Genomic DNA, 26,687 nt, shown 5'->3' with positions numbered 1-26,687 from the left:
TTATACATTAATGTCCTTTCAATACAAGAACAAAAAAAAAGGGCAAAGGAGGTTCAACATGGATTTCTAAACAAAGCTTGCATTCAACAGAAGGCACACGCTCTAGGTCCATATTGCAAAAAATTTACGTAATACAATAATAACAAAAAATATTTTCAGAACGGCTTCTTTAAGAATATCCGTTCCCAAAGTAACTAAGGACTGTCAACAGATAAGCTTGCAAAAAAACAACAACGATACAAGATTAATTTTTGCAGGAGGTTTGAATTACTGTGCAGATACCTATACCTCAGCACTATCACTGAGGTGTCTACCTGCCTCCTCTGCACTCCGGAATATTGTGACTCTGTTCCTCGATCGCAGTGGCTCCGGATCTATTACAGAGACCAGTATAAGATCCGCAATAAGCTGGCGCGGTGGCCATTAGAGATTAACGATTAAAAAATATAATCATTCCCTACGAAGTACACAATTACCCATCCGTTTCCCAACCAGACTTACAGGCACTAAAAATAAACTACTAAGCCACCAGTGAGTATAACTCTCAGCTGAAATCAGTATCTCCCATATTTTTTTCACAACCCACGGTGCTTGCTCTCCGGCGTTATGAGTCCTGTTCCTTAGATGCAGGACTGTAGCCCCATCACAAAGTGCAGCTTATATGTTCTTTTAGTACCAGTGCTTAAGAAAAAAAAATGGCACTTACCTGCACCTCTGGCTGTCTGGCAGGAGGACAGTTCACCCGGCATGAAAGGAAGCCACTCCTTACAGAGACATGTGAAAACAAGAAAGGACAGAATAAACCTACTCTGGCTTTCTACACAAGGGCATCAATCTGTTAGGAAAACGCAGTGAGGCCCACCCCACAAGTTCCTTACTGCTTGAAAGCTACCACTGCCCTACTGAAGAGACTAACGTGCAGTATAGCTAGACCCCATCTTGATAGGAAAGATCAGAGCAAACATACTTTGGCTTTCAAAATAATAAAATCTTGATTGAAGAAAATTTTCTTTAGACACCAAACTTCACCTCCTTGCACTAAAGGCAAAGAGAATGACTGGGGTTTGTGGGGAGGGGAGTGATACTTAACAAAAAAAATTATATATATATATATATATATATATATATATATATATATATATATATATATATATATATATATATATATATATATATATATATATATATATATATCCAATGGTGGTAAGAATCTCTGTCCCCTCAGAAGGTCTTCCGGATTTATATACGATGGTGGTGAGAATCTCTATCCCCTCAGGAGTTCATCCGGATTTTATGTGTTATCATAGGTGAATATACCGTTACTTCAGAAGTGTTATGTAGTCAAAAAGTACAGCGCATTGCCGGATGTGAGCGGATTGTTTACAAGCAGGGTGTAACAACGAACCAGTCTGGAAACACTCAAGAGGGCATGTCCTTGTAACAGCACAATCCGCTCACATCCGGCAAAGCGCTTGGACACAATCCAAATTATCCGTTACTACACTTTAGATATGGCCCAAACAGTGAGTAGTACCACGTACACTTAACAAATTGTGGGTAATAAACTGTAAAGCATGAAACTATTTGAATATAACCGTGCTGACAAGCCATTCGTTACGCTCCTATATATTAGGAATAAAAGGTCTTGCAACAGGGACGGAAACTATAGTATGATGTGTGGTTTGTGTATCATTAAGAATATTACCGATGTCTGTAAAATTGAGATTAAGATATAATCAGGACTGAGGTTGTTATGCGAATGTGATAATATACATGTAACCATTTAGATAAGTTTAATAGATGTTTGTATTTTTACACTAAGGACTGATTACATTGATTCTTTTGTTGCATTGTTATATTGACACTTGATGTTACAACTGTTTAGATATAATTGACATATATATCGATACAATCCTTATGTTTGATTTTAATAGACTTTTTTGTATTAGTAGTATGGCAGCACAGAGTGATATGGGGGCTGTCGCTATGACAACCACGGTTTTGGCGCAATTCACACAAGTGACTTTGGTGGGTGGGGCTTAAATGTATTTATATTGCACTGTGTTCACTTGTAGGTTTGTTCTGGTCTGAGGAAGGGGTCTGTGGACTCCGAAACGTTACCACAATAAATAAGTATTTTTTTCTGAAAATCCAGTGAGTGCAGTCCTATGTTGGAATTGACTATATATATATATATATATATATATATATATATATATATATATATATATATATATATATATATATATATATATATATATATATATATATATATATATATATATATATATATATATATATATATATATAATTAATAATAATTAATAATTTTCTTTCATTCATTGAAAATCTATTTTTTATTTTTTTTAAATGCACATCACATAGATAGATCAGGTATTTAACGAGACAGCCAACTGCAGAAGCTACACAGACAACTATAATGTTATAAGCCATGTCTAGAGAAGGTAAAGTTACTGTTCACTTAATTGCTTTACCATCCTAAAAATGACAAAACCATTGTTTCCCCAAGATCAGAATTCTCTGTATCCCAAGATAACAAAGGTCTGTTTTTATTAGTAATTATGGAATTTAACGGGACATAAAACCCAAATGCTTTCTTTTATGATTCAGACAGAGCATACAATTTTTTTTTTTCTTAAAGAGACATGACGCACTATCCAATTTTCTTCCTCTAAACATGGGTGCCACCATTTTGGAACCTAGTTTCTAAAAGGAAGTGAGGAATAATGTTAATATTATGCATATAAAATTTTTTAGTGTTTAATGTCCCTTTAAAAAAAAATCCAATTTACTTATCAAAATTGGGAAAATACCTAGGTAGGTAGCGTGGTAGAATACCTAGGTAGGTAGTGTGAATGTGTCTGGAGCAAATAATGCTGCTAATAATCCTGCAAATGAAGAACATTGTTAAACGTATTCTTGCAAAACATGTGTGCCATATAGATAACATTGTGCCCACGTCGGTGGAATTACCTAGGAGTCGGCACTGACTGGCTAAAATGCAAGTCTGTCAAAAGAACTGAAATAAGGGAGCAGTCTGCATGCAGAGGCATAGATACAAGGTAAATGTAGAGGTAAAACATGTATTATAACTGTGTTGGTTATGCAAAACTGTGGAATGGGTAATACAAGGGATTATCTATCTTTTTAAACAATAAGCTGTCCCTTTAAATTGTCCAAAAAAAAAAAAAAACACAAACTAAAAAGCATAACCAAAATATACATTCACCAAGCCGTATACAGAGAGAAAATAACCAACACTGAAAACATCAGGGACAAACTTCACTTCAGAGTCAAAATGATCATTTGATCCAATATGATTTATATGGTGTATTTGGACAACAACTTGGCACTGCACATAGAAATCACTTACCAATTTGTAACAGAACCGGTGTAACCAAAGCAGTTTCCATGGCATAGCAAAACTCTCGGCCAAACATAACCGCACCATGCATCACCCAGAGACGGACAGGGATCCGGTCAATAGAGCTCTCACTTAAAGTCTCATCTTTACTTTCATTTTCCTTAGTCTGATCTTTACTCAGCTGTGTCAACGACATCTCCTGAACTTGCATAGATTCAGCGTCAGCATTCTGAGGGGCCATCTTCATCACCACAAATATATATATATATTCTTAGATTCTATATAAATATTAATACTATGTATCTTGAAAGATAAATAAAGATTTCCTTTTGTCCAGCTTTCGTTGTTGCGTTCCTCATACAATTAATACTTAATCCCTCTTCATTCAAGTAGGTGTTTACTAAACGGTGCACGTAAAGGAAATCCGTGCTGTAGAAGTGAAAGATATTTGGTACTAATTCAATCATATGGCTTAATGGTTTACTGTGAACTAGAACTAAAAATCCATAATTGCCATTCAGTTAATACCAGTTTCATTATCTCTATAGAAGAAGTGGTAAAATTCTTTGTCTTGCTACTGCAGGCTGGAAAGGCGACACAAACAGGTGATCCACTGTTAATCCCCATCGAGTGGCTGATTAAACTACAAAAAATAAATAAAAAAAATCATGTTAAAATTACAACATAGAATTAAAATGATTTTTTTTTTAATGAAGAGTGCAAATTGATTCCTTTATACGCTCATATTAGATGCTATTATAACAGAACATACATTTACACAAAAATACAAAAACTAAGTAGTAGAAATATAGAATAGAGTGGCACAAATAGAAGGAATGGAAAACCACAATAAAATAAAATAATCTGTGTGGACCAATAACTTTGTTGCACCAATCCAGCAAGTTATTCATATGAACACCTGAGGGTGCATTAATAATTTAATCTTTTTCTTAAAAATGAATATCTGTAGCTAGCTGCAGAACAGACAACAGCAATAACAAATTATACAATAAACACGATACAATAAGCTTCAGAGAGGGTTCATTTGTGACTTCACCTATCACCTGCGCACACAGTCACCTCCCTACAGGCCATCCAGTATTTGTGTGGAGTACAGCTGATAACCCTAAACATACTCAGGAAACAGACTAACTTTATTGCATAGTTAGGGGCGGGAACAGGAGTACAGTAACTCACTTCCCAGTTTAAAATGGACACACACTCACGCACCAGGCAGAAAAAAAAAAATTGTGATGATGCAAATTTGATAGAAAACCATAATTTTGATTGCTATTTTCTAAGTCATAATATCACAAAATAAGCAACTCTCTTACATTTATTAGACCCACACAACTAAGCTATTCTGCCGATAAGGACAAAGTATTTAGTTTGGTGCAGGATACATTAATTGCATTTCAAAAAAAAATCTATTGCACTTTGTAATCACTTCAGTAAGGTATGACAGAAGATCTATTTAAATGAATGGATGTAAAATCAAATAAATGGGAGGCTGCATTGCAGAACACTGAGGGCAGAGCAATTACAGCTGGTCATGTCTAGCACATACAGGATCAGCTGAATGGTGTTAAATAAGCTCTCAAAAAAATTTTATAAAAAAAAAAAAAGCTAGTTTTTAACATGTGTTTGACTGTGTATTTAACCATTAGCACGAGTTAAGTTTTCTTCTGTGCCACACCACATAAGGTTACAGCCAATGAGAAGCTGGCATACATATGAATGCTTCAATCACTGGCTGTATCCTCATTTAGCGCAGAATAGGGGGTGTTACCATATTCATATGCCAGGCACTCTCACAAAGCTTTACAGACGTCAGTCCACCATTTTGGAACTTGGGTATTCTTGCAGCTTGAGAGAAGCAGTGCACAGACACAGATCAGTGATGTTACAGGTTTTACAGAGCAATGCATCCACTGGAAAAATACATTATTCCAGATGTTTCTTTCTTATAGATTTAATGTACCTTTTTGCATTATGCATGAACCAGAAGTGCAGGAAACCCCCCCCCAGAGATCTGTGAATTTGTACGGCTTCTGTCACGAGGTGCAAGAATATATAAACTTAAAGATGGTGGCACCCAGTATACAGTAGCATTAAAGTAGTAACCTTGGTATAGGTGTTGTACCCTACCGTTTAAAGTTAAACACATAGAAAATAGATACATTTATTTAAAAATAGAATGCTCTCATGAAAAAATAAATACAATTTTAATTCCACTAGGGTGTTCCCTTATATCAGTACAGCAGGAAATTTTAAGAAAATTGTAATATTAGTACAGAAATAATCTAATGCATTTGAGCAAAACAAAAAATGCATGGTCGTCAGTTTTCACTTCCCATCAGGACCAAACCAAGACAAACAGCTGAGATTCTGCACACTCCTCATTACTAGACGCTGTAAAAGCATGTGATCTTGTGATAGCGGCTTTCCAACACAACTTCTAGTCACTGAAGCTTACAAAGCTTTTTTCTTAAAGGGATAGTCTAGTCAAAATTAAACGTTCATTATTCAGATAGAGTATGCAATTGTAAACAACTTTATAATTTAATCCTTTATCAATTTTTTTTCGTTCTCTTGGTATCTTTATTTGAAAAAGCAAAAATGTAAGCTTAGGAGACAACCCTGGATATCGCTTACTGATTGGTGGCTATATCGTTTGTTCTCTTGGTATCTTTTATTGTTAAAATGATAAATGTAGCCACCAATCAGTAAGCGATATCCAGGGTCGGCTGGATGGGTCGGCTCCTAAGATTACATTTTTGCTTTTTCAAATAAAGATACCAAGAGAACAAAGAAAAAAATAATAGGACTAAATTAGAAAATAGCTTAAAACTGCTGCTCTGTCTGAATCATGAAAGTTTAATTTTGAATGCCGTCAGAGATACTGAACCCTTAGGATAAACACCATCTATTCTTTGGGAGGAGTGGAAAAACCAACATTTTACTTTTATTTTTTATGACCACTTTTCTTATAAAACATAATTTTGTAAGTATAATTTAATTTCTAAGTTTAAAGGGTCACTAAAGTCAAAACAAAACAAAACAAATTCACAATTCAGAAAGAGCATGAAGTTTTAAGACACTTTCCAATGTACTTCCAGGGAGCTTTAGAATGCAGTAGTATCCCCCACTCTATGGTAAACTGAGCTGTATAGCTAGGAGGACTGTTGATCTCTGAACAGAGTGCAAGAGACATCCAAAACAGTGTGTGAAGTAGTAGATAAGAGGCAGAGCTGTGCATGTTTTCTGACACGTGTACTCTCATGAGCGGATTTCTGTATTTTCTTATGGAAAGAGGCCAATGTTCAACCAAGACAAAAAGCTAAAATTTATTATAAAAGTATTGGAATTATTTTTTTTAACCCCTTAATGACCACAGCACTTTTCCATTTTCTGTCCGTTTGGGACCAAGGCTATTTTTACATTTTTGCGGTCTTTGTGTTTAGCTGTAATTTCCCTCTTACTCATTTACTGTACCCACACATATTATATACCGTTTTTTTCGCCATTAAATGGACTTTCTAAAGATACCATTATTTTCATCATATCTTATAATTTACTATAAAAAAAAAATTTATAAAATATGAGGAAAAAAATGGAAAAAACACACTTTTTCTAACTTTGACCCCCAAAATCTGTTACACATCTACAACCACCAAAAAACACCCATGCTAAATAGTTTCTAAATTTTGTCCAGAGTTTATAAATACCCAATGTTTACATGTTCTTTGCTTTTTTTGCAAGTTATAGGGCCATAAATATAAGTAGCACTTTGCTATTTCCAAACCACTTTTTTTCAAAATTAGCGCTAGTTACATTGGAACACTGATATCTTTCAGGAATCCCTGAATATCCCTTGACATGTAGATATATTTTTTTAGAAGACATCCCAAAGTATTGATCTAGGCCCATTTTGGTATATTTCATGCCACCATTTCACTGCCAAATGCGATCAAATAAAAAAAAAAAAAAGTAAAATTTTTCCAAATTTTAGGTTTCTCACTGAAATCATTAACAAACATTTTGTGCAATTATGGCACAAATGGTTGTAAATGCTTCTCTGGGATCCCCTTTGTTCAGAAATAGCAGACATATCGCTTTGGCGTTGTTTTTAAGTAATTAGAAGTCCGCTAAATGCTGCTGCACACCACAAGTGTATTATGCTCAGCAGTGCAGGGGTTAATTAGGGAACTTTTAGGGAACTTGTAGGGAGCTTGTAGGGTTAATTTTAGCTTTAGTGTAGTGTAGTAGACAACCCCAAGTATTGATCTAGGCCCATTTTGGTATATGTCAGGCCACCATTTCACCGCCAAATACGATTAAATTAAAAAAAAAAAATAGTCAACTTTTTCACAAACTTTAGGTTTCTCACTGAAATTATTTAGAAACAACATGTGCAATTATGGTACAAATGGTTGTAAATGATTCTCTGGGATCCCCTTTGTTCAGAAATAGCAGACATATATGGCTTTGGTGTTGCTTTTTGGTAATTAAAAGGCCGCTAAATGCCACTGCGCACAAAACGTGAATTATGCCCAGCAGTGAAGGGGTTAATTAGGTAGCTTGTAGGGAGCTTGCAGGGTTAATTTTAGCTTTAGTGTAGAGATCAGCTTCCCACCTGACACATCAGACCCCCTGATCCCTCCCAAACAGCTCTCTACTCCCCCCCCCACTGCCTTATTGGGGGCCATCTTGGGTACTGGCAGCTGTCTGCCAGTACCCAGTTTGCATATAAAAATGTTTTTTTACAATTTATTTTAGTTTTTTCTGTAGTGTAGCTCTCCCCCCCCCCCCATATCCCTTAGATGATTTCCATTAGTTTTTTTTTTATTATTTTTTACAATAATATCAAAATAGTTTCTGTAGTGTAAGCGGTTCCCACCCGCTCCCTCCCCGTGCACGCGCCCTCCCGCCGCCCCTGTGCACGCACGCGTGCGCGCCCCCGGCAATCCCGCCCCCGATCCCGCCCCCCTCTCTGACTAAGAAGCCATCGATGGCCGCCCACCCACCTCCCATTTACGCTCCCACCCACCAACGAATGCGGCCATCGATGTCCGGTGCAGAGAGGGCCACAGAGTGGCTCTCTCTGCACCGGAGGGGCAAAAATTGTTATTGCAGGATGCCTCGATATCGAGGCATCCTGCAATAACCGGAAAGCAGCTGGAAGTGATCAGGATCGCTTCCAGCTGCTTTCTAAACCGAGGACGTGCAGGGTACGTTCTTGGTCGTTAAGTGACTTTTTTTTAAGAGGACGTACCCTGCACGTCCTCGGTCGTTAAGGGGTTAAGCTGTATACGGTATCTGAATCATAAAAGTTTTACGTTCACTTCATATCCTCCTTTCAAAGAATGGCAACAATTTAAAGTCACACTGTACCAACTAAATTTTGAATACGCCAGAATTGTTATTCTTTAAAAAGATAGCTAACCCCTTTATTACCCATTCGCAGTTGTGCATGACCAACACGGTTCTATTAATATACTTTTTAACTATGCGATTACCTTGTTTTTAAGCCTAACACTGTCTAGCTAAGAAAAACTGTCATATGCCTTGAGATAAGAGGCGGCCTTCAAGGGCTTAGAAATTAGCATATAAGTCTACCTACATTTAGCTTTTAACTAAGAATACCAAAAGAACAAAGCAAATTTGATGATAAAAGTAATTTGGAACGTTGTTTAAAATTGAATGCCCTATCTGAATCATGAAAGTTTAATTTGGACTAGACATTACAGCACCTCCTTTATACAATGTGTGGACACAATCTTTAAAAAGTACCTTAAAATAGCAATAATACCTCATTTTTAACGAGAGGAAGGAAAAGGTGGGAATTCATTTAATCTTTTGCAATTCTTAGGAGAATGTGTAACTCAGAATGGTGAATCATAGCTTAACCCTGCTTGCCCTGGTAGGGATAAAACATCTTATTAACCTAAAGCTACCATGCTTAGGAAATCAAATTATTTGAAGTACTTAAGAGAAGGATGACTGATACAGGTTGTATTAAAACAGGGCTCACGGCTGAGAGTTTAATGAGAATAAAAACTAAAGCTGGAAAAGGATTTATTACTATACAGTACTTATGTAGGATTTATGTATATAAAACGTTCACTCATCCTCATCCCCATCCCCCCATAGAAATGTGTCACTTACATCACTAGATGGGTAAATATCCTTAATGTTTTAATATTGCACAGTAGCAATCAATCAAAATTACAACAAACTCCTTTCACTAACCTCCCATAAATGAGTTTTTTTTTTTGTTTTAGCAGCTTTGGAAATTTACTACACATTTAAAAGGGACATTATACTGTAATATTTCCTTTCCTTTAGTGTGTTCCCAATGATCTATTTTACCTGCAGGAGTGAATTAATTTCGCAAATCGCTCCTTTACCTTTATGTTGACATTTTAAATAGTTTAATATAGCTGGCGGCGGGCTAGGGGGATTAGATTAGGGGTTAAATAATTTAATATAGGTGGCGGCGGGGTAGGGGGATTAAATTAGGGGTTAATAATTTTAAAATAGATGGCGGCGGGGTAGGGGCTCACTTTAGGGGGTAGGTAAGGTAGATGGCGGCGGGGTAGGGGCTCACATTAGGGGGTTATATATTTAATATAGCTGGCGGCGGGGTCCGGGAGCGGCGGTTTAAGGGTTAATAACTTTATTAGGTAGCAGCGGGGTCCGGGAGCGGCGGTTTAGGGGTTAATACATTTTTTATTGTTAGGATAGTGAGGAGGGATAGCGGATAGAGGGTTAGATGTGTCGGGCTATGTTCACTATTCTGGCCAGAAAGAGTCTCTGTGGGTTTTAAAATTTGCCTGCCCATTGAAGTTAATGGCGGTTCGCCGGTTCGGGAACTTTTGGGGAAGTTTGCGTTCGCTGTTAGCGAACCAAAATGTTTAGGTTTGCAACATCACTAGTTTTGAATTCTTCACTTTCAGTCTTTAGATGAAGTCATCTCCCTAATGGCAGAAAAAGTGTAAATCAAATAATTATTAGTAATGTGTAAACTAAATACTACTTTTTAAAATGTATGCCATATGATGGCTGATTGTGCAAAATTCCCGCCAGCCACAGTCCATACATTGTTTATACTTACCAGCTGATATTGTCTTTGAAAACCAGGTGGCAAAGTCATTACAGGACCCAATGCCAGAAGCATCACTAATAATAATAATAATGATGAACTCCTTTTTTTATAATCATTTTATGAACAATCCTAACATGTTTGCACAATTCTCTACTTCTCATTTCCCTAAAATTCACACATATTCGCAATGCTCCTATAAATATATTGAATTGAAGAGATTGAAAACTTCCGGAGGCTAGGACGTGTATGCAACCTAGCATCTTTATCATACTAGGGATTGCAGTCTGCATACGTCTATGTGGCTCCATATGAGGTTTAAGAACATTGTAAAGGCTAATGAGCTTTTTTTTTTTTTTACAGCTGAACCTGTTCTAAAATATGAATAGTGCAGTATTCTCTAGTAAAAAGCAGCTACAGAAATCAATATCCCAGTTTATTGGTTGGGAGGTTGTAACTAGTGCTTGCAATACAATGCAGCTACTTTCCTGACTACAGTATATGTATAGTGTATTTTAATGGGCATGATGTGTTTAGGTTTCACTGCTTTTTTCAAATAAAAAGAAACTTGAAGGTGCAATCCCCCATGCATTTAATACTCTGCAGATAGCATGACAAGTCAGTATGAAGACTTAAAGGGGAAAGCAACTTTACAGTACCCAGGAGCTAGTTGGTGACTGGTGGCTACACATGACTCACCAGATGTGTTCACCTAGGTCCTAGTAGAGCATTGCTATTCCGGAGCCTACTCTTCAACAAAGGATACCATAAGTACAAAGCAAACTTGATACCAGAAGTAAAATGGAAATGAATGCTCTGTTTTAACCATGAAAGTTTAATTTTGACTTTACAATTCCTTTAAAGTAAATATGATCGAATTCGCTCCTATTATCAAGTTTGTTCTTTAGGTATCGTTAGTTAAAAAGCAGGAGTGTAAGCTTAGGAGCCTGTCCAGCAGCATTCACATTTTACACTTTCTCTTCAATACTTAAAAAAGGCGATAAAAAGATTAGTACATTACACTTTATACACGTAAGCAGGCAAGTGAAAAGACAATAGCTGAAATCAACAACTTCCTCTATTGTCTTGTTTTGCAATTTAAAGATTTAACAGCTGCCAAAAAATGCGGCTTCCCTAGGTTTTTCCGGCTGGAACATTTCTGCGGACCTATAAATGAATTGCTAGATAATAAATGGCCTAGTGCAGTATGTACCAACCAGAGAAACTTTATAAATACATTTCATAACAAAGGATGATGACTATGGTATTGATAAAGTTCAGCATTGAAGACAACCGGGTTGTTCAGCTCCTGTAAGTGTTTAAAAGACATATTGCACTTACACACATTTTAATCACTTTGTGAACTTAGAATAATTGTTTGAGCAGAGCAATAAGAAATAGCTGGTTCAAGATCAATTATGCAAATCCAAGCAGCTTTATTTGGCATTGACCACGTGTGATGTATTGAACACTTACTTTAGGAGGGCTGCAAACGCACAGCCAGCATAAACGCACCACAGATCTCTGGCTGCAGAAAGGATAAATAATAACCTATTATGCATCAATTCACAGAGGTTCTATTGAAGCTGCAAAAAACAAACAAATATCCAAACTGCTATAAAAAGTATACAAACTGAGAAACGTCTAGAGCAGAAACACGTTCTTTCACAATAGTATAAATCATTTTTATGTTGCAGTATTCAACACGTTTGACTAGAAGTGTTAAGGTATGAATCAGATGTGCTGTTTACCAGACTACTCATTTCCTGTCATCAAGTTATTATTTCAAGCCAATATATTCAGGGTTTGTGTAGTAGCTCATCATTTTATTTCAATAACTATATTTCTATAAAAGATTGATATGGCCCTCAGAGAGGAGTAATTAAAGCACAGTGAAAAATAACTGAGGCCATAGAACAGGGCTCAACAAACACAAGAGTAAGGGAGCAACTGGCTCCTAACTTTATGGGCTATTCTCCATATACCTATACACAAATATCAATGTCTGGCTCCTAAATATCCTTGGTCGACCTCTGCCATATCAGCGGTCATGAAAGATAATATTTCAGTAGAGGACTGGTGTAGTGGGGTGCATGGAAGTTGTTCCAAAAAAGGCACATAAATGAATTCAACTCTGTGTTCCCTCCATCCGATGTTAAAGCCAGCAAGGCAATGTAAGAGTTGTTTTCACCTGGAAGAGTGCTTATCTTATTCATAGTTACTCTATATAAGAACTATAAACATTTCAAGAATCAAACCAGCAAGCTAAGCTTTAGAATGGAACCACAAACACAAGTTCCCATGTGCAATTCTCATCTCATCGATAGGAGCAAAAAATCTTAGCAAGTGTTTTCCATAAAAAGATTGAGCTTATTTTATTATGCCACATGCTGCTATAAAGCAAAAGAACAATTGCACAAACAGTGGGAATCTGCAGAATAAGTCTTCAATAGTCATCTGCTACTAATAAAGACCAGAGGTGAAATCAGATTGAACACAGAGGAATAGGTTTGTCTTTGCTTAATGTAGCCACCAAACAGCAAGAACTACCCAGGGTCTCAACCAAAAATAGGCCGGCTCCTAAGCTTAAATTCCTGCATTTTCAAATAAAGATACCAAGAGATTGAAGAATTAATAGGAGTAAATAAGAAAATTACTTAAAATAGCCTGCTATCTGAATCATGAAAGAAAAAAAATAGGGCTTAATATCCATTTAAATCATTTGAGCCACCCAAGAAAGCCAAGAAAAGTCTGAACTTCCAAGAAATCACATTTTTTTTCAATTGAATATGCATAAGAATCCTTGCTCCTGGTACCTTCCTATTCTAAAACAAACAGAATGTGACAACTAGCAGTTTACCCTCATTTACACGGTTAATAATGCGACCACAAATAAATATAGCCAGGATAAAAGACATCATTTTCAGATGACCTTGATGTCCCATACAAGGAAGTTTATTCTTGTATTTTTCATGGGATATGTAAATACTTTCTGATAAAATAGCTATGAGCATGTATTTATAATCATTCAATTGAGAGTATTAGCAAAATGTTCAGTAGAATATTCTCCAAGGTATAATTGTCATGCCGATGGAAATGATCTGCCTTTCATTCCTCGTACAGCATGTTCCCATGTCACACTGATTTCACCCACATACAGCAATTACATCTTTACAACAGTATGCTAAGTAACAATGTAAAGTACGTTTTCAATGGGCTGACCTGTCCTCGACTCTCTACAGACAAAAGGAGGAGGATACGATTAAAACATCTTTCTGCTTAACAGAATTCAGAATTTTTTTTGTTTATTTTTTTTTTTTTTTTTTTTTAAACGTCAAGCATCCTGGGAGAACATTTAGTCAAACATTCTGAAATTTTGATATACAGAAGAAACGCCATTTTTTTGTATAGCTTTAAGACTAATGCTCAAGTGATTGAAGCAATAAAAGCGAGGGCAAATAAATGTCATTGGCATCTCAGACGGTTTCAATTCTTTTAGCCTTTAAAGGGACAGTGTAATGTAAAACTGATTTCCCCTCAACAGGTTTAAAATACATTGTTATACCCGCTGCAGAGTTTATAATTTATAAGAAATTACTCCTTTAGGTACTGTATATTTTCATACATGAAATAGCTGTCTGCTTCCAGAGAGCAGAGTACCTTAGCTTATCCCACTATATTTACACAAAATCCTTCTTATTTTACCTCTATATACACAGTGAAAACAATACTTTAGGGCCAGATTATGTAAATCTCTCTGCATTTTTGAGATTTTCTAATTCTATGAAAGCATTTTTGCAATATTTTGCCTTGAGAACAGTGTGTTTCACAAAGGGGCATTCCTTGCCTTTAAAGGGAAACTAAACGCAATTTTTTTTTCTTTTACGATTCAGATAGAGCATGGAATTTTAAGCAACTTTCTAATTTGCTCCTATTATCATTTTTTCTTCTCTTGGAATCTTCATTTGAAAAAGCAGGAATGTCAGCTAAGGAGCCAGCCTATTTTTGGTTCAAACCTGGATAGCACTTGCTGCTTGGTGGTTACATTTTGCCACCAATCACAGCAAGCACTTACCCAGGTGCTGAACCTAAAATGGGCCGGCTCCTAAGCTTACATTCCTGTTTTTTCAAATAAAGATATCAAAAGAATGAAGAAAAATTAATAGGAGTAAGTTAGAAAGTTGCTTAAAATTGAATGCTCTGATGCATAAAAAATAAATAAATATGGGTTTAGTATCCGCCGTGGAGAATGCAGACATGTCTGGCCCAGTGAAGTTTTGATCATTGGGCCCTAAGAGAACAGACATTTTCTCTCTGCCCCACCATGTAGCTTTCACATAAACTGTTCTTAAAGTAAAATGAAACCTACATTTAGAATTAAACTGGAAAGTTGTTTAAAATTGTATTCTCTATCTAAATCATGAAACATTTTTGGTTTTCACGTACCTTTAAGTATTGAAATATTTAGAAAAGCCAGGGATAAAACAGGTAAAAATCAGCTATTTCAAATACACAGTATTGTGTACAGAACACTGTCCCTTTATGTCTTTGAAAGAACATACTGTAAGGTTTACAGGTGCAAAGCCATTATGTTGTCTCTGCACAGTTAAAAAGAAGTGAAACCAATATTTAAAACATGCTCAGCAGCACATTAAAAATGGACATATCCAAAAAAAAAGTCTAAAAATCTCTAAATCGGATGAAGAAAAAAAATAATGTATAAATGCTTATTATACATAAACCATATCTTCTGCTATTCTGCACATTTATATAATGCAATTATTATCTCATATGTGAGTGATAAATAGGGGGACGTTGTCATAACGCAAAAATGTAGCTGGTTTATATATGGGCCTTGCTGGAACTAACCGAACCAACCACTTGGAGGACAAGTGCTACCGAGCTATCTGCCAATAAGCATACTGTTGAAGAGAAGCTTGAATTTATAAAGCACTTAAAAATAAATGAATACGTGACATTGTACTACAACTAGCCTGATCGTGCTCCCTTACCATATGAAGCCAGATCGCTGATCGTTAAGAGTGACACAGTGTCCCTCTATGTAACAATCTTCTGTTGGTGTCAGTAGGAGGGAATGAGGGAGGCAGGTGAGCCGCCCTTTGCAGTAGAGGTGAGGGAGGGTCGGGGTTCCTAACACTACAGCAAATGCTTAGGGAGTAAAAGGGAGGAATGGGTGCTTAAACTACAGAAAAATATCGGTCGGAGGGGGAGAAAATTATATAATATGAAAAAAAGAAAAAATATATAAAAAAACAATTTGTTAAAACATGACAGGGAACAGTGGGAGGGGTGAAGGGGATCCCTACACCAGGCCACGACAAACCAAACTAAGTAGCCAGGGAGCCACCGGCTCCCATTATTTCGCCCCTGACTCTTTTTGGGTTTTTCTCCTTATATCTATATACAAATACCACCGTCTGGATCCTAAATTTTAAACGGATTTGTTGACCCCTGACCTACACTTCAGAAATTAAAAAAAATATTATATTTAAAATAAATAAATGGCCTAAACTGCTTACTGGCAGTCTGTCTGCCGGTACCTAAGATGGTGGTGAAAGGCCATGCATGTCTGATATTTCTGAACAAAGGGGATCCCAGAGAAGCCTTTAGAGCCATTGTCTTATGACTTCCTTAGTTGTGCATAAATTTCAGTGTTTCTGTTTAAACAGAGTGATAAATAAATGCTCTGGTACTTTGGCAACGTTTTCTATGAAATTCCTGGTAGTGGGATTGTGTGCTTTATCTGAATCATGAAAGTTTTTTTTTTAGGAGTAGACAAACAAAGGTATTGATCTAGGCCCATTTTCCTTATTAGATGGCCATTAATTGGAGCTGTGCACCACACTTCTGAAATTCCCAGCAGTGAAGTGGTTAATCAGGTAGCTTGTAAAGATAATTTTTGCTGTAGTGTAGAGATTACTCTCCCATCTGACAACTCCCAGCGCCTGTTCTTTATCTGATCCCTCCTAAACAGGTCTTCCGTCCTCCCCACCTACTGGTCACCACCAGTATGCCCAATATGCAGTTAAGGGTTTGTTAGTTTTACTTTAAATATATTTATTTCTATAGTATAGGGGACCCTCCTCAGCCTCCCACCTCCCTGATCCCCTCCAAAAGCTCCCTTCCACTGTCATATTTGCTACTGAAAGCAAGTCTGACAGTAACATTTTGTTTTACTCATACTAGTGTAGGGATAGCAAGGTGGCAAGCTTTAGAAGCTAATTAGCTGCGTATTTTGACATTTCAGCACATAAATACTTGACAGCAATATTATACTCACTGAAACAGCCTCAGCACTGTTCACATTATGGCTTCACAATTATCTGACCTTCTTGATTACTGTCCTTCCTTATCACCATTTCCTTCTTAAAGATAACTGCTATAGTAAAAGTGTTTCCGTTTTACACAGCCCTACTGTAAGCAGCAATGTAGGGATATACATACATACATACATACAGAGAACCAAAAAGAACGAACTACAACCTCTGGCTAGGGGTAGTTACCAAAAGTTACCCTCCCCTAGACTGTCTAGTTCAGTATACCCTTATCCCGCACTAACCATGTAGAATTCAGTAATACAAATCAAAGCAGAAACGATGATATACAACTTAACCAACATACATTTATTTTTCAACAAATTGCCACAAGCAGTTAAATTATGATAAGTCCACTGAACAATAATAGTGGGTACCCATTAAATTTACAGGGAGCTCCCTATTTGATGTTAAACCAGAGTGGAATGACTCATCCAATTTTATCCTCTGTGTTCCATAACCTCTTATATTGATTTTTATTCCACAAATCTGGCCCTTTGAGTGAATTTTTCAATGTGCACCCCCACGGCTGTAATACTGGTTACTTGCAACTGTTAGCGTTATTTAACATACAGTTCTGTCCCGCAAGTTAGAGCCTCTTAGGCATGGCATTAGTAAAGCAGTGTTATACAGTCTTTTCTCATAACCCTCCAGATTTGCACTTAAGGTAATGGAGTATAATTCTCGCCAAGGAGTAATGCCATCCACAGCGTGTTCAATTTGTGCACTGTCCCATACAGACTTACATGGGGTCCCTGGTGCCACATCCCTTAGTCTTCACCCAAGTTACTGCATCATGGCCTATCGGTTTGGGAAATTATGTCCCATGGAACTTTTCGATCTTGTTGCATCTGCTATGAGCATTTCACCCCAAACTTTGCACGGGGCTTCAAGGTCGTCCAGAACCACTGGACTACTGGGTTGAGATGATACCTACATACATTATTCTCCACATAAAATGTTTGCAAGTTGGGTGGCACTATGAAAACCTAGGTGAGGGCAGAGTAATATTTTATTTTAATTTTCTGCTATCCAAAGCACAAATTAATTGCATAGTTAAATAGTTTAACATAAATGTATTTAATGATAATTTGTGAAATAAAAATTGAACATTTCTAATATTAGCAAATTTTAGCTTAACATTGGCTAAAATTTTATCCAGGATGTGACTAAAATCAGCTGGGTGGTGGTGGTGCACCCACTAAAAAGGTTCTGGGGAGAACACTGTGTGTAGATAGATAGAATATGTTTTCATATTTCATGGTATGAGATGACATAGGTTTAATTTGAACAAACTATTTAGTTTAATTTGAACAGACTATTTAGTGTTAAAGACACTTTTCAGGTGCTTTGTATTGAATAAAAAAAAAAAGTATTTGAAATGTGGAAGTTTTGTGAGCACCCACAGGGAATAGCAATGTGGAAAATTTGAAAAAAAAGTTTAAATGAATTTCTACGAAACGGTTCTTTTTTAAATTTTTTGGCTGTTCTGTTTGATGGAAAATATAAAATGTTTAACAATGCCTTATTATAATATAATTTTAAGCATCCTCAGTAAAAAAAAAAAACACACAACACGCGCAAGACATGCTCAGTAGTGATTTCTCCACAAAGGTTTGTGGGAGTTGTAGTACAAGATATTAGTTTGTATGGCGCTGTAGCCTGGAGGGCACTAAAAACGACACACTACTTTAACTAGATCACCCACGTCTCTAATACAGATTAAATTAGGCCTTGAAATTTCCACTATTCCACAAGTACCAGATTAATACATTTTTTAAAGACAAGTAGGATTTAGGCTATATGCAATATTGTATGGCCTAGTAACCCTTTATCTCCTGACTAGTAATACATAGTAGGCATGTGCATTCCGCTCACCCATGGTGATCTGAATGCAGATAAAAGTTAGTCACTTGCGGCATTTGGGCTCTTTTCGAAGCCGGAATTCTTCTTGTGAAAGTGCAACAAACTAAGATTTGGATTTTCCAACATCTTATTGTGCTGCACTTTTACAGGAAGGAATCTGCTCAGAAAAGATCTAAAGGCCGCGAGACACTGCACGATTGATCCAAATGCACATGCCTAGTACATAGTAATATATTTCCACCCCTGTGTATATTATATGAAGAAACACTGCAAACACTCCAGCCTTTATGGGGGACAAGCACAATTTTTAGAGGAATTTTTAAAGCAAAATCGGTAAAAAAAAAAATAATTTAAAAAAAAATATATGAAAGTATTTAAAATCAAAACATTTTACTGGGAGATTAAATGTTGTGTAATGCAATAAACAAGGATAAAATGCACCACTATAAAGAATCACATGTTCTGTTGTGTACGGACAAGGTCTATGATAATCACAGAATAGAAATGCACTGGCAATTAAAAAAGGGATGCAAATGTCAAAATTGAAATGTACATAGGTATATTTACATTTGAAATAAAATTATTTTTTCCTGTATACTTCCATTAGCAAAAATGCTTCTAGCAAAAAGTTTTTCAGTGGCATATGCACATATGCTGTGAGGGCCCATGCCCCAGTATGGATGCTCACACAGGTGGTGTGTATTGTGTCTAACTATTTGAGACAGTGTGGTGTTTGAATATATGTGCATGGCCCTCACAGCATATGTGCTTATGCTGCTGAAAAACAGAACTTAGGCACATTTTTGCAATATACTTACATTCCAGGACTACCTCTAGTCATTGGTGCCGCCATGTTGAAATCTTTCACTACATTCCAGTAACCACCTGTTTGCACATGTGCAACAACTCTCCTTCAGACACCTGCAGTGAAACCTAGGTTCTAAAATGGCAGCAACCACGATTAGAGGGAAGTGCATGAAATGTATTTAGTGTCAGGGAGTTTAGAAACAAACAAAAAGGTCAAGTGAGCCACATGAATTTATCAAGAATCCATTGCACCAGTGGATACACTTAGTGTAGGTGACTTTTTAACCACATTAATCTGAAGTTGTTTGGATTTGCAGCTCAATTACATTATGGGCTCCATTTATCATCCTGTGTTGGACAGGGGCGTACATATTCGCCCCTGTCCGCCTAACTTCTCCTTTGGTGGCAGCAATCCACTGCCCGTATTTACCATTGCACAGAAGCGCTCCTGTGTGCTTGCGTACAACCCCACCTTCTGCCCACGCACAGCAAATCATGAGCGGCAGCAGCTGTCAATCGCCCTCGTCAGACGAGATTGGGGAGATTGAAATTCTCCACCTAAGAGGTGGAGAACAGGGAAGGGAAGCAGCTATTGCAAACCTGCAGTCAAAAAGGGAGGGGAGGGCTTAATAAAATCGAGCACCGTCAATTTAGGAGTCATTAAAATTAAAAAAAAAAAAAAAAAAAAAAACTAAACAGGTCTAACATTAAAAATAAATTTGTATCAACTGTGGAGGGCACACTTGTAGATAAAACATTTGCCATTTGATGTTAGCAGTGGAATATTCCACTCATTGCTAAAGCACAGATGCGGGAAGCAATTCCTTAATCTTGTCAGCTCATTAATCAGTCAACATTACCAACTAAAAGCGGCTTAGAACTTTCAATTAATTACAATCTTTAACTACTACTAAATCTGAAATGGAAGTCTGCAATCCTGTTTCCATCCCCTCACTGAAACCATACTGCTTCTTGCTCTGTATTGTAACTCCGCCTTATGGAATACCATAGTTTACAATTAAACAAATAAATCACATTTTATGTATAGCAAGCAATTCAAATAAAGTAAATCAAATTTACATTCAAATTTGCTTTGTTCTTTTGGTATTCATTTGTTGAGTTAACCTAGGTAGCCTCGATAACATAGCTTTGCACTGCTGCTTGGTGTCAATATTCCCAACACAGAATAAACAGTCTTTACCAGCACTTGTGTATTACCCTGACGTGCAAACTGTTCGAGCCGCTGCTTCTATTCTAGCTCTACATATCACAGCCCCCAAAACAAGTACAGCAGCACCGTCATACTATTAGGTCACAGGAAGCAAAGCACAACAATGTTTCAGGCTTACTTGCCCTTAAAGGGACAGTAAAGTCATAATTAGACCAAACATACAATTTTAACAACTTTCCAACTTACTTATATTATTTAATTTGCTTCCTTCTCTTGTAATCCTTTGCCGAAAGGTTTATCTAGGTTAGCTAAGGAGCAGCAAAGAACCTAGGTTCTAGCTGCCGATTGGTGGCTGCATATATTTGCCTATTGTCACTGGCTCACCCATCTGTTCAGTTAGAAAGCAGTAGTGCATTGCTGCTTCTTCAACAAATGAGAATGAAACTAGAGAAAACTGGAAAGCTGTTTAAAATATTGTATGTTCTACCAAAATCATGAAAGAAAGACTTTGGGTTTTGTGACCCTTTTATCATAACATGATTAAGGGCAAGTAAGCCCAAAACGTTATTGTACGTTGCTTCCTGAGACATAATAAAGGGTTGTTAGAGTTTGACGGTGCTGCTGTACTTCTTTGGAGGCAAAGAGAAGCAACAGTCAGGAAAACTACATTTAAAAATGGAATCTATTCACAGCGGGAAAATAAAATGAAAATGAGGCTGCAACCAAACAACATAAGATTCTGATTGGCTCATTTGTTTGTTACATATATTTTGAATTTCTTTAAAAAAAAAAAAATTGAAATTTGTTTACTTGTTATAGAAGTACCTACATAATATCCTCAATTTGACTCTTTGATACCAATAGTAAATAATTACTATTTTTTTTTTCCCTGTAAAGTGCAAAAAGTTTGCTGATCCCTCTATCTAATGCAGGAATATTATAAAATTTAACATTACTGTCCCTTTAAAGAACTTTTATTATAACATTTAAAGGGGCAGTAAAGGCAAAATAAAAACAGGCACCTCTATAGTTTTCCTTCTCTGCTGAGAAAATGGGTAAATGTGACAAAATTAATGTATTGCAATTTTTTTCCATACATATAAACATGTTCTATTCCAATCTCAAAGTGCTTACTGTTCGTCCAACCGATTTTATTTTAACTAGGTAGAAAACAGAACTGAAGAAATGAAAACTTAAAAAAAAAAAAAAAATATGCTTACCTGATAATTTTTTTTTTTCTTGGGAATATCACTCCTGGCCAGCAGGAGGAGGCAAAGAGCACCACAGCAATGCTGTTAAGTATCACTTCTCTTCCCAAAACCCCCAGTCATTTGACCGAAGGAAAAGGAGAAGAAAGGAAGTAACACAAAGTGCAGAGGTGCCTGAGGTTTATATAAACAAACTGTCTGAAAACAGGGAGGGCCGTGGACTCACCATGTCAGGTAAGCATAAATTTTGTTTTCTCTTTCTTAAGACATGGTGAGTCCACGGATCAGCAAGTACTGTTGTGAATCAATACCCCAAGCTAGAGGACACAGATGACAAGGGAGGGCAAGACAGGTAACCTAAATAGAAGGCACCACAGCTTGCAGAACATTTCTCCCAAAAGAAGCCTCAGCAAAAGTATCAAATATATAGAATTTAGAAAAAGTGTGCAAAGAAGACCAAGTCGCAGCCTTACAGATCTGTTCTACAGAGACCTCATTCTTGAAGGCCCAAGAAGACACCGCCCCTAGTGGAGTGAGCTGCAATTCTCTCAGGAGGCTGCTGTCCAGCCGTCTCATACGCCAAATGAATAATACTTCTAAACCAGAGAGAAAGAGAAGAGGCAGTAGCTTTCTGACCTTAAGCATTCCAGAAAAGAAAACAAACAAACTATGCAGAAGACGGACTAAAGTCCTTCGTAGCCTGCAGATAGAATTTAAGTCCGCACAACATCTAAGTTGTGCAACAAACATTCTTTATGAGAAGAAGGATTAGGAGAAAGAGAAGGAACAACAATTTCCAGATTAATATTTCTGTCCGAAACAACCTTAGGAAGAAAACCAAACTTGGTACAGAGAACTGCCTTATCTGCATGAATTATGAGATAAGGAGAAACACACTGCAAAGCTGAGAGTTCGGAAACCATCAGAGCAGAAGAAATAGCAGTAAGAAACAAAACCTTCAAAGATAACAACTTAATATATATGGAATGCAGTGGCTCAAACAGAGCCTGTTGTAAAACTTTAAAGGGACAGTAAAGTCATAATTAGACATTCATGATTTAGACAGAGTATACAAGTTTAAACAGGTTTCCAATTTACTTCTATTATTTAATGTGCTTCCTTCTCTTGTTATCCTTTGCAGAAATGTTTATTTGGGTAAGCTTAGGAGTAGCAAAGAACCTAGGTTCTAGCTGCTGATTGGTGGCTACACACACACTATATATATATATATATATATATATATATATATATATATATATATATATATATATATATATATATATACACTCACACACACACACATATACATATACACACACATATACATATACACACCGAGATTGTCATTGGCTCACCCATGTGTTTAGTTAGGAACCAGTAGTGCATTGCTGCTGCTCCTTCAACAAATGATACCAAGAGAATAAAGGAAATTTGATAACAGAAGTAAACAGGAAAGTTGTTTAAAAAAGTATGTTCTACCTAAATCATGAAAGAATTTTGGGTTTCATGTCCCTTTAAGAACAAGGTTAAAGGGACACTGTACCCAAATTTTTTCTTTCGTGATTCAGATAGAGCATGACATTTTAAGCAACTTTCTAATTTACTCCTATTATCAAATTTTCTTCATTCTCTTGGTATCTTTATTTGAAATGCAAGAAAGTAGGTTTAGATGCCGGCCCATTTTTGGTGATCAACCTGGGTTGTTCTTGCTGATTGGTGAATAAACTCATCCACCAATAAAAAAAGTGCTGTCCAGAGTTCTGAATAAAATAAAAAAAGCTTAGATGTCTTTTTAAAATAAAGATAGCAAGAGAACGAAGAAAAATTGATAATAGAGCATGCAATTTTAAGCCACTTTCTAATTTATTCCTATCTGAATCATGAAATAATAAATTTGGGTTCAGTGTCCCTTTAAGGCTCCAAGGTGGAGCAACTGATTTAAATACAGGCCTGATTCTGATCAGGGCCTGACAAAAGGATTGTACATCTGGCACGTCCACCAGACATTTGTGCAGCAGAATGGATAAAGCTGAAATCTGACCTTTGAGGGTACTGACAGATATCTTTTCTCCAGGAAGGCCTTGAGAAGGGGTTAAGATCCTTGGGATCCTGACCTTACTCCAAGAAAATCCTTTAGATTCACACCAATAAATTTGGGTTCAGTGTCCCTTTAAGGCTCCAAGGTGGAGCAACTGATTTAAATACAGGCCTGATTCTGATCAGGGCCTGACAAAAGGATTGTACATCTGGCACGTCCACCAGACATTTGTGCAGCAGAATGGATAAAGCTGAAATCTGACCTTTGAGGGTACTGACAGATATCTTTTCTCCAGGAAGGCCTTGAGAAGGGGTTAAGATCCTTGGGATCCTGACCTTACTCCAAGAAAATCCTTTAGATTCACACCAATAAAGATATCTACGCCATATCTTATGGTAAATCTTTCTAGTGACAGGCTTACAAGCCTAAAATCAAGCGTTCAATCTCCAAGCAGTCAGCTTCAGAGAAACAAGATTTGGATGAAGGAAGGGCCCTTGAAGCAGAAGATCCTTCCTCAGCAGAAGCTTCCACGGAGGTAGAGACGACATCTCTACTAGATCTGCATACCAGATCCTGGGAGGCCAAGCAGGAGCTATTAGAATCACTGATGCTCTCTCCTGCTTGATCCAAGCGATGACTTGCGGAAGGAGAGCAAACGGAGGAAAGATATGATAAAGATAAGGAACTGCCAGAGCATCTATCAGAAAAGCTTGAGGATCTCTCCACCTCGAGCCGTACTTTGGGAGCTTGGCATTCTGACGCCATCAGATCCAATTCTGGTAACCCCCATTTGGTTGTTAACCTGGAGAACACTTCCGGATGGAGTTCCCACTCCTCAGGATGGAAAGTCTGTCTGCTCAGAAAATCTGCATCCCAACTGTCCACTCCTGGGATGTGAATGGCAGATAGACAGCAATTGTGAGCCTCCGCACACTGGATGATCCGTGACACCTTCATGACTAAGGAACTCAGAGTGCCCCCTTGGTGGTTGTTGTAAGCCACTGAGGTTATGTTGTCTGTCTGGAACCTGATAAACCAAGCTAGGGCCAGCTGAGACCCAGCCATCAAGGCATTGAAGGTCGCTCTCAACTCCAGAATGTTTATGGGGAAAGCAGATTCCTCCTGAGACCAAAGTCCCTGCACCTTCAATGAGTCCCAGACTACTCCCCAACCCAATTGGCTGGCATCTGTCACAATTACCTAAGAGGGTCTCTGAAAACAACAGATGTTCTTGCAACAGCCACCATGATAGGGAGTCCCTTGTTGATCGATCCAGAACTATTCTCTGGAAAAGATCTGTATAATCCCCGTTCCACTGAGCTAGCATGAATAGCTGCAGAGGTCTCAAATGGAACTATGTCCATGGAAGCCACCATCAACCTGATTACCTCTATGCATTGGACCACTAATGGTCGTGTCGCCAACTGAAGGGAAAGGCAAGTGGACAGAATCTTGGCTCTTCTGACCTCCGTCAGAAAATTTTCATAGATAGAGAGTCTATGATGGTTCCTAAGAAGGTCAATCTTGTAGACGGGACAAGAGACATTTTTTCCATATTGATTTTCCACCCGTGGGAATGAAGAAACGCCAACAAGATCTTTGTATGGGATTCTGCTAGTTGCAAGGATGGCGCCTGAACCAGAATGTCGTCCAGATAGGGCACCACTGCAATTCCCTGAGACTGAATTACTGCCAATAGAGTTCCCAGGACCTTTGAGAAAATTCTGGGAGCTGTGGCAAGGGAAAATGGAAGTGCTACAAATTGAAAATGTTTGTCTAGATAGGCAAACCTCAGATATTTGTGATGATCCCTGTGAATGGGAACGTGCAGGTATGCATCCTTCAGGTCTATGGTCATCATGAATTGACCTTCCTGAATCAGAGGGACAATGGAATGGATAGTCTCCATCTGAGGAATTATTTTAGTAACTTTAGATCTAGAATGGGTCTGAAAGTTCCCTCTTTTTTGGGAACCATAAACAGGTTTGAGTAAAACCTGAGACCCTGTTCCTGACTTGGAACAGGCACTATCACTCCTAAAAGGGAAAAATCCTGTACACATTTCAAAAACACCTCTTTATCTGGTCTACAGATAATCTCGAGAGGTGAAACCTGCCCCTGGGAGGAAAAGTTTTGAACTCTAACTTGTACCCCTTGGGAACCATGTCCACTGCCCTTGGGTCTGAGACATCACGTTTCCAAGCTTGCCAAAAGCTTGGATTTAGAAGAAACATCAGCAGACCAAGATTTAAGCCATAGCGCTCTATGCGCTAAGATTGCAAAACCAGATGATATTTTGGCACCCAATTTAAATGACCTGCAAGGAAGCGTCAGTAATAAAAGAATTAGCTAACTTTAGAGCCTTTATCCTATCCTGAATCTCCTCCAAAAGGGTTTCAGCTTGCAAGGACTCAGACAAAGCGTCAAACCAATAGGCTGCTGCACTGATTACTGTAGCAATCCACACCGCCGGTTGCCATTGTAACCTTTGATGAGTATACATCATCTTTAAAAAGGCCTCCAGCTTTTTATCCATAGGATCCTTGAAAGAGCAACTATCTTCAATAGGGATAGTAGTTCTCTTATCCAAATTAGAAATCACCCCTTCCACCTTTGGAACCGTCTGCCACAACTCCTTGATGGAGTTTGCAACCGGGAACATTTTCCTAAAGACAGGGGAGGGAGGGAAAGGAATTCCTGGCCTCTCCCACTCCCGGGTAATAATCTCTGTGGCACGGTCTAGCACTGGAAACACCACCTCAGGAGAGGGAA

The 26,687-nt window shown here is 37.6% G+C and overlaps 1 protein-coding gene across 1 annotated transcript in view; it reads right to left on the bottom strand.

Annotated features, from left to right (window-relative positions):
* The window catches only part of SLC45A4 (solute carrier family 45 member 4), a 285,788-nt gene that overhangs the window by 158,664 nt on the left and 100,437 nt on the right, over positions 1 to 26,687 (bottom strand). Inside the window, exon 2 of the mRNA XM_053715398.1 lies at positions 3,395 to 4,028. Coding sequence (XP_053571373.1) covers positions 3,395 to 3,632 — 238 coding nt within the window. The 5' untranslated portion in view covers positions 3,633 to 4,028. The remainder of the gene's footprint in view (positions 1 to 3,394; positions 4,029 to 26,687) is intronic.

The sequence above is a fragment of the Bombina bombina genome, chromosome 5 (genome assembly GCF_027579735.1).
Source record: "Bombina bombina isolate aBomBom1 chromosome 5, aBomBom1.pri, whole genome shotgun sequence".
Taxonomy (NCBI): Eukaryota; Metazoa; Chordata; class Amphibia; order Anura; family Bombinatoridae; genus Bombina; species Bombina bombina.
Note: the sequence above shows the minus strand (reverse complement) of the source record. Positions and strands in the feature narration are given on the sequence as shown.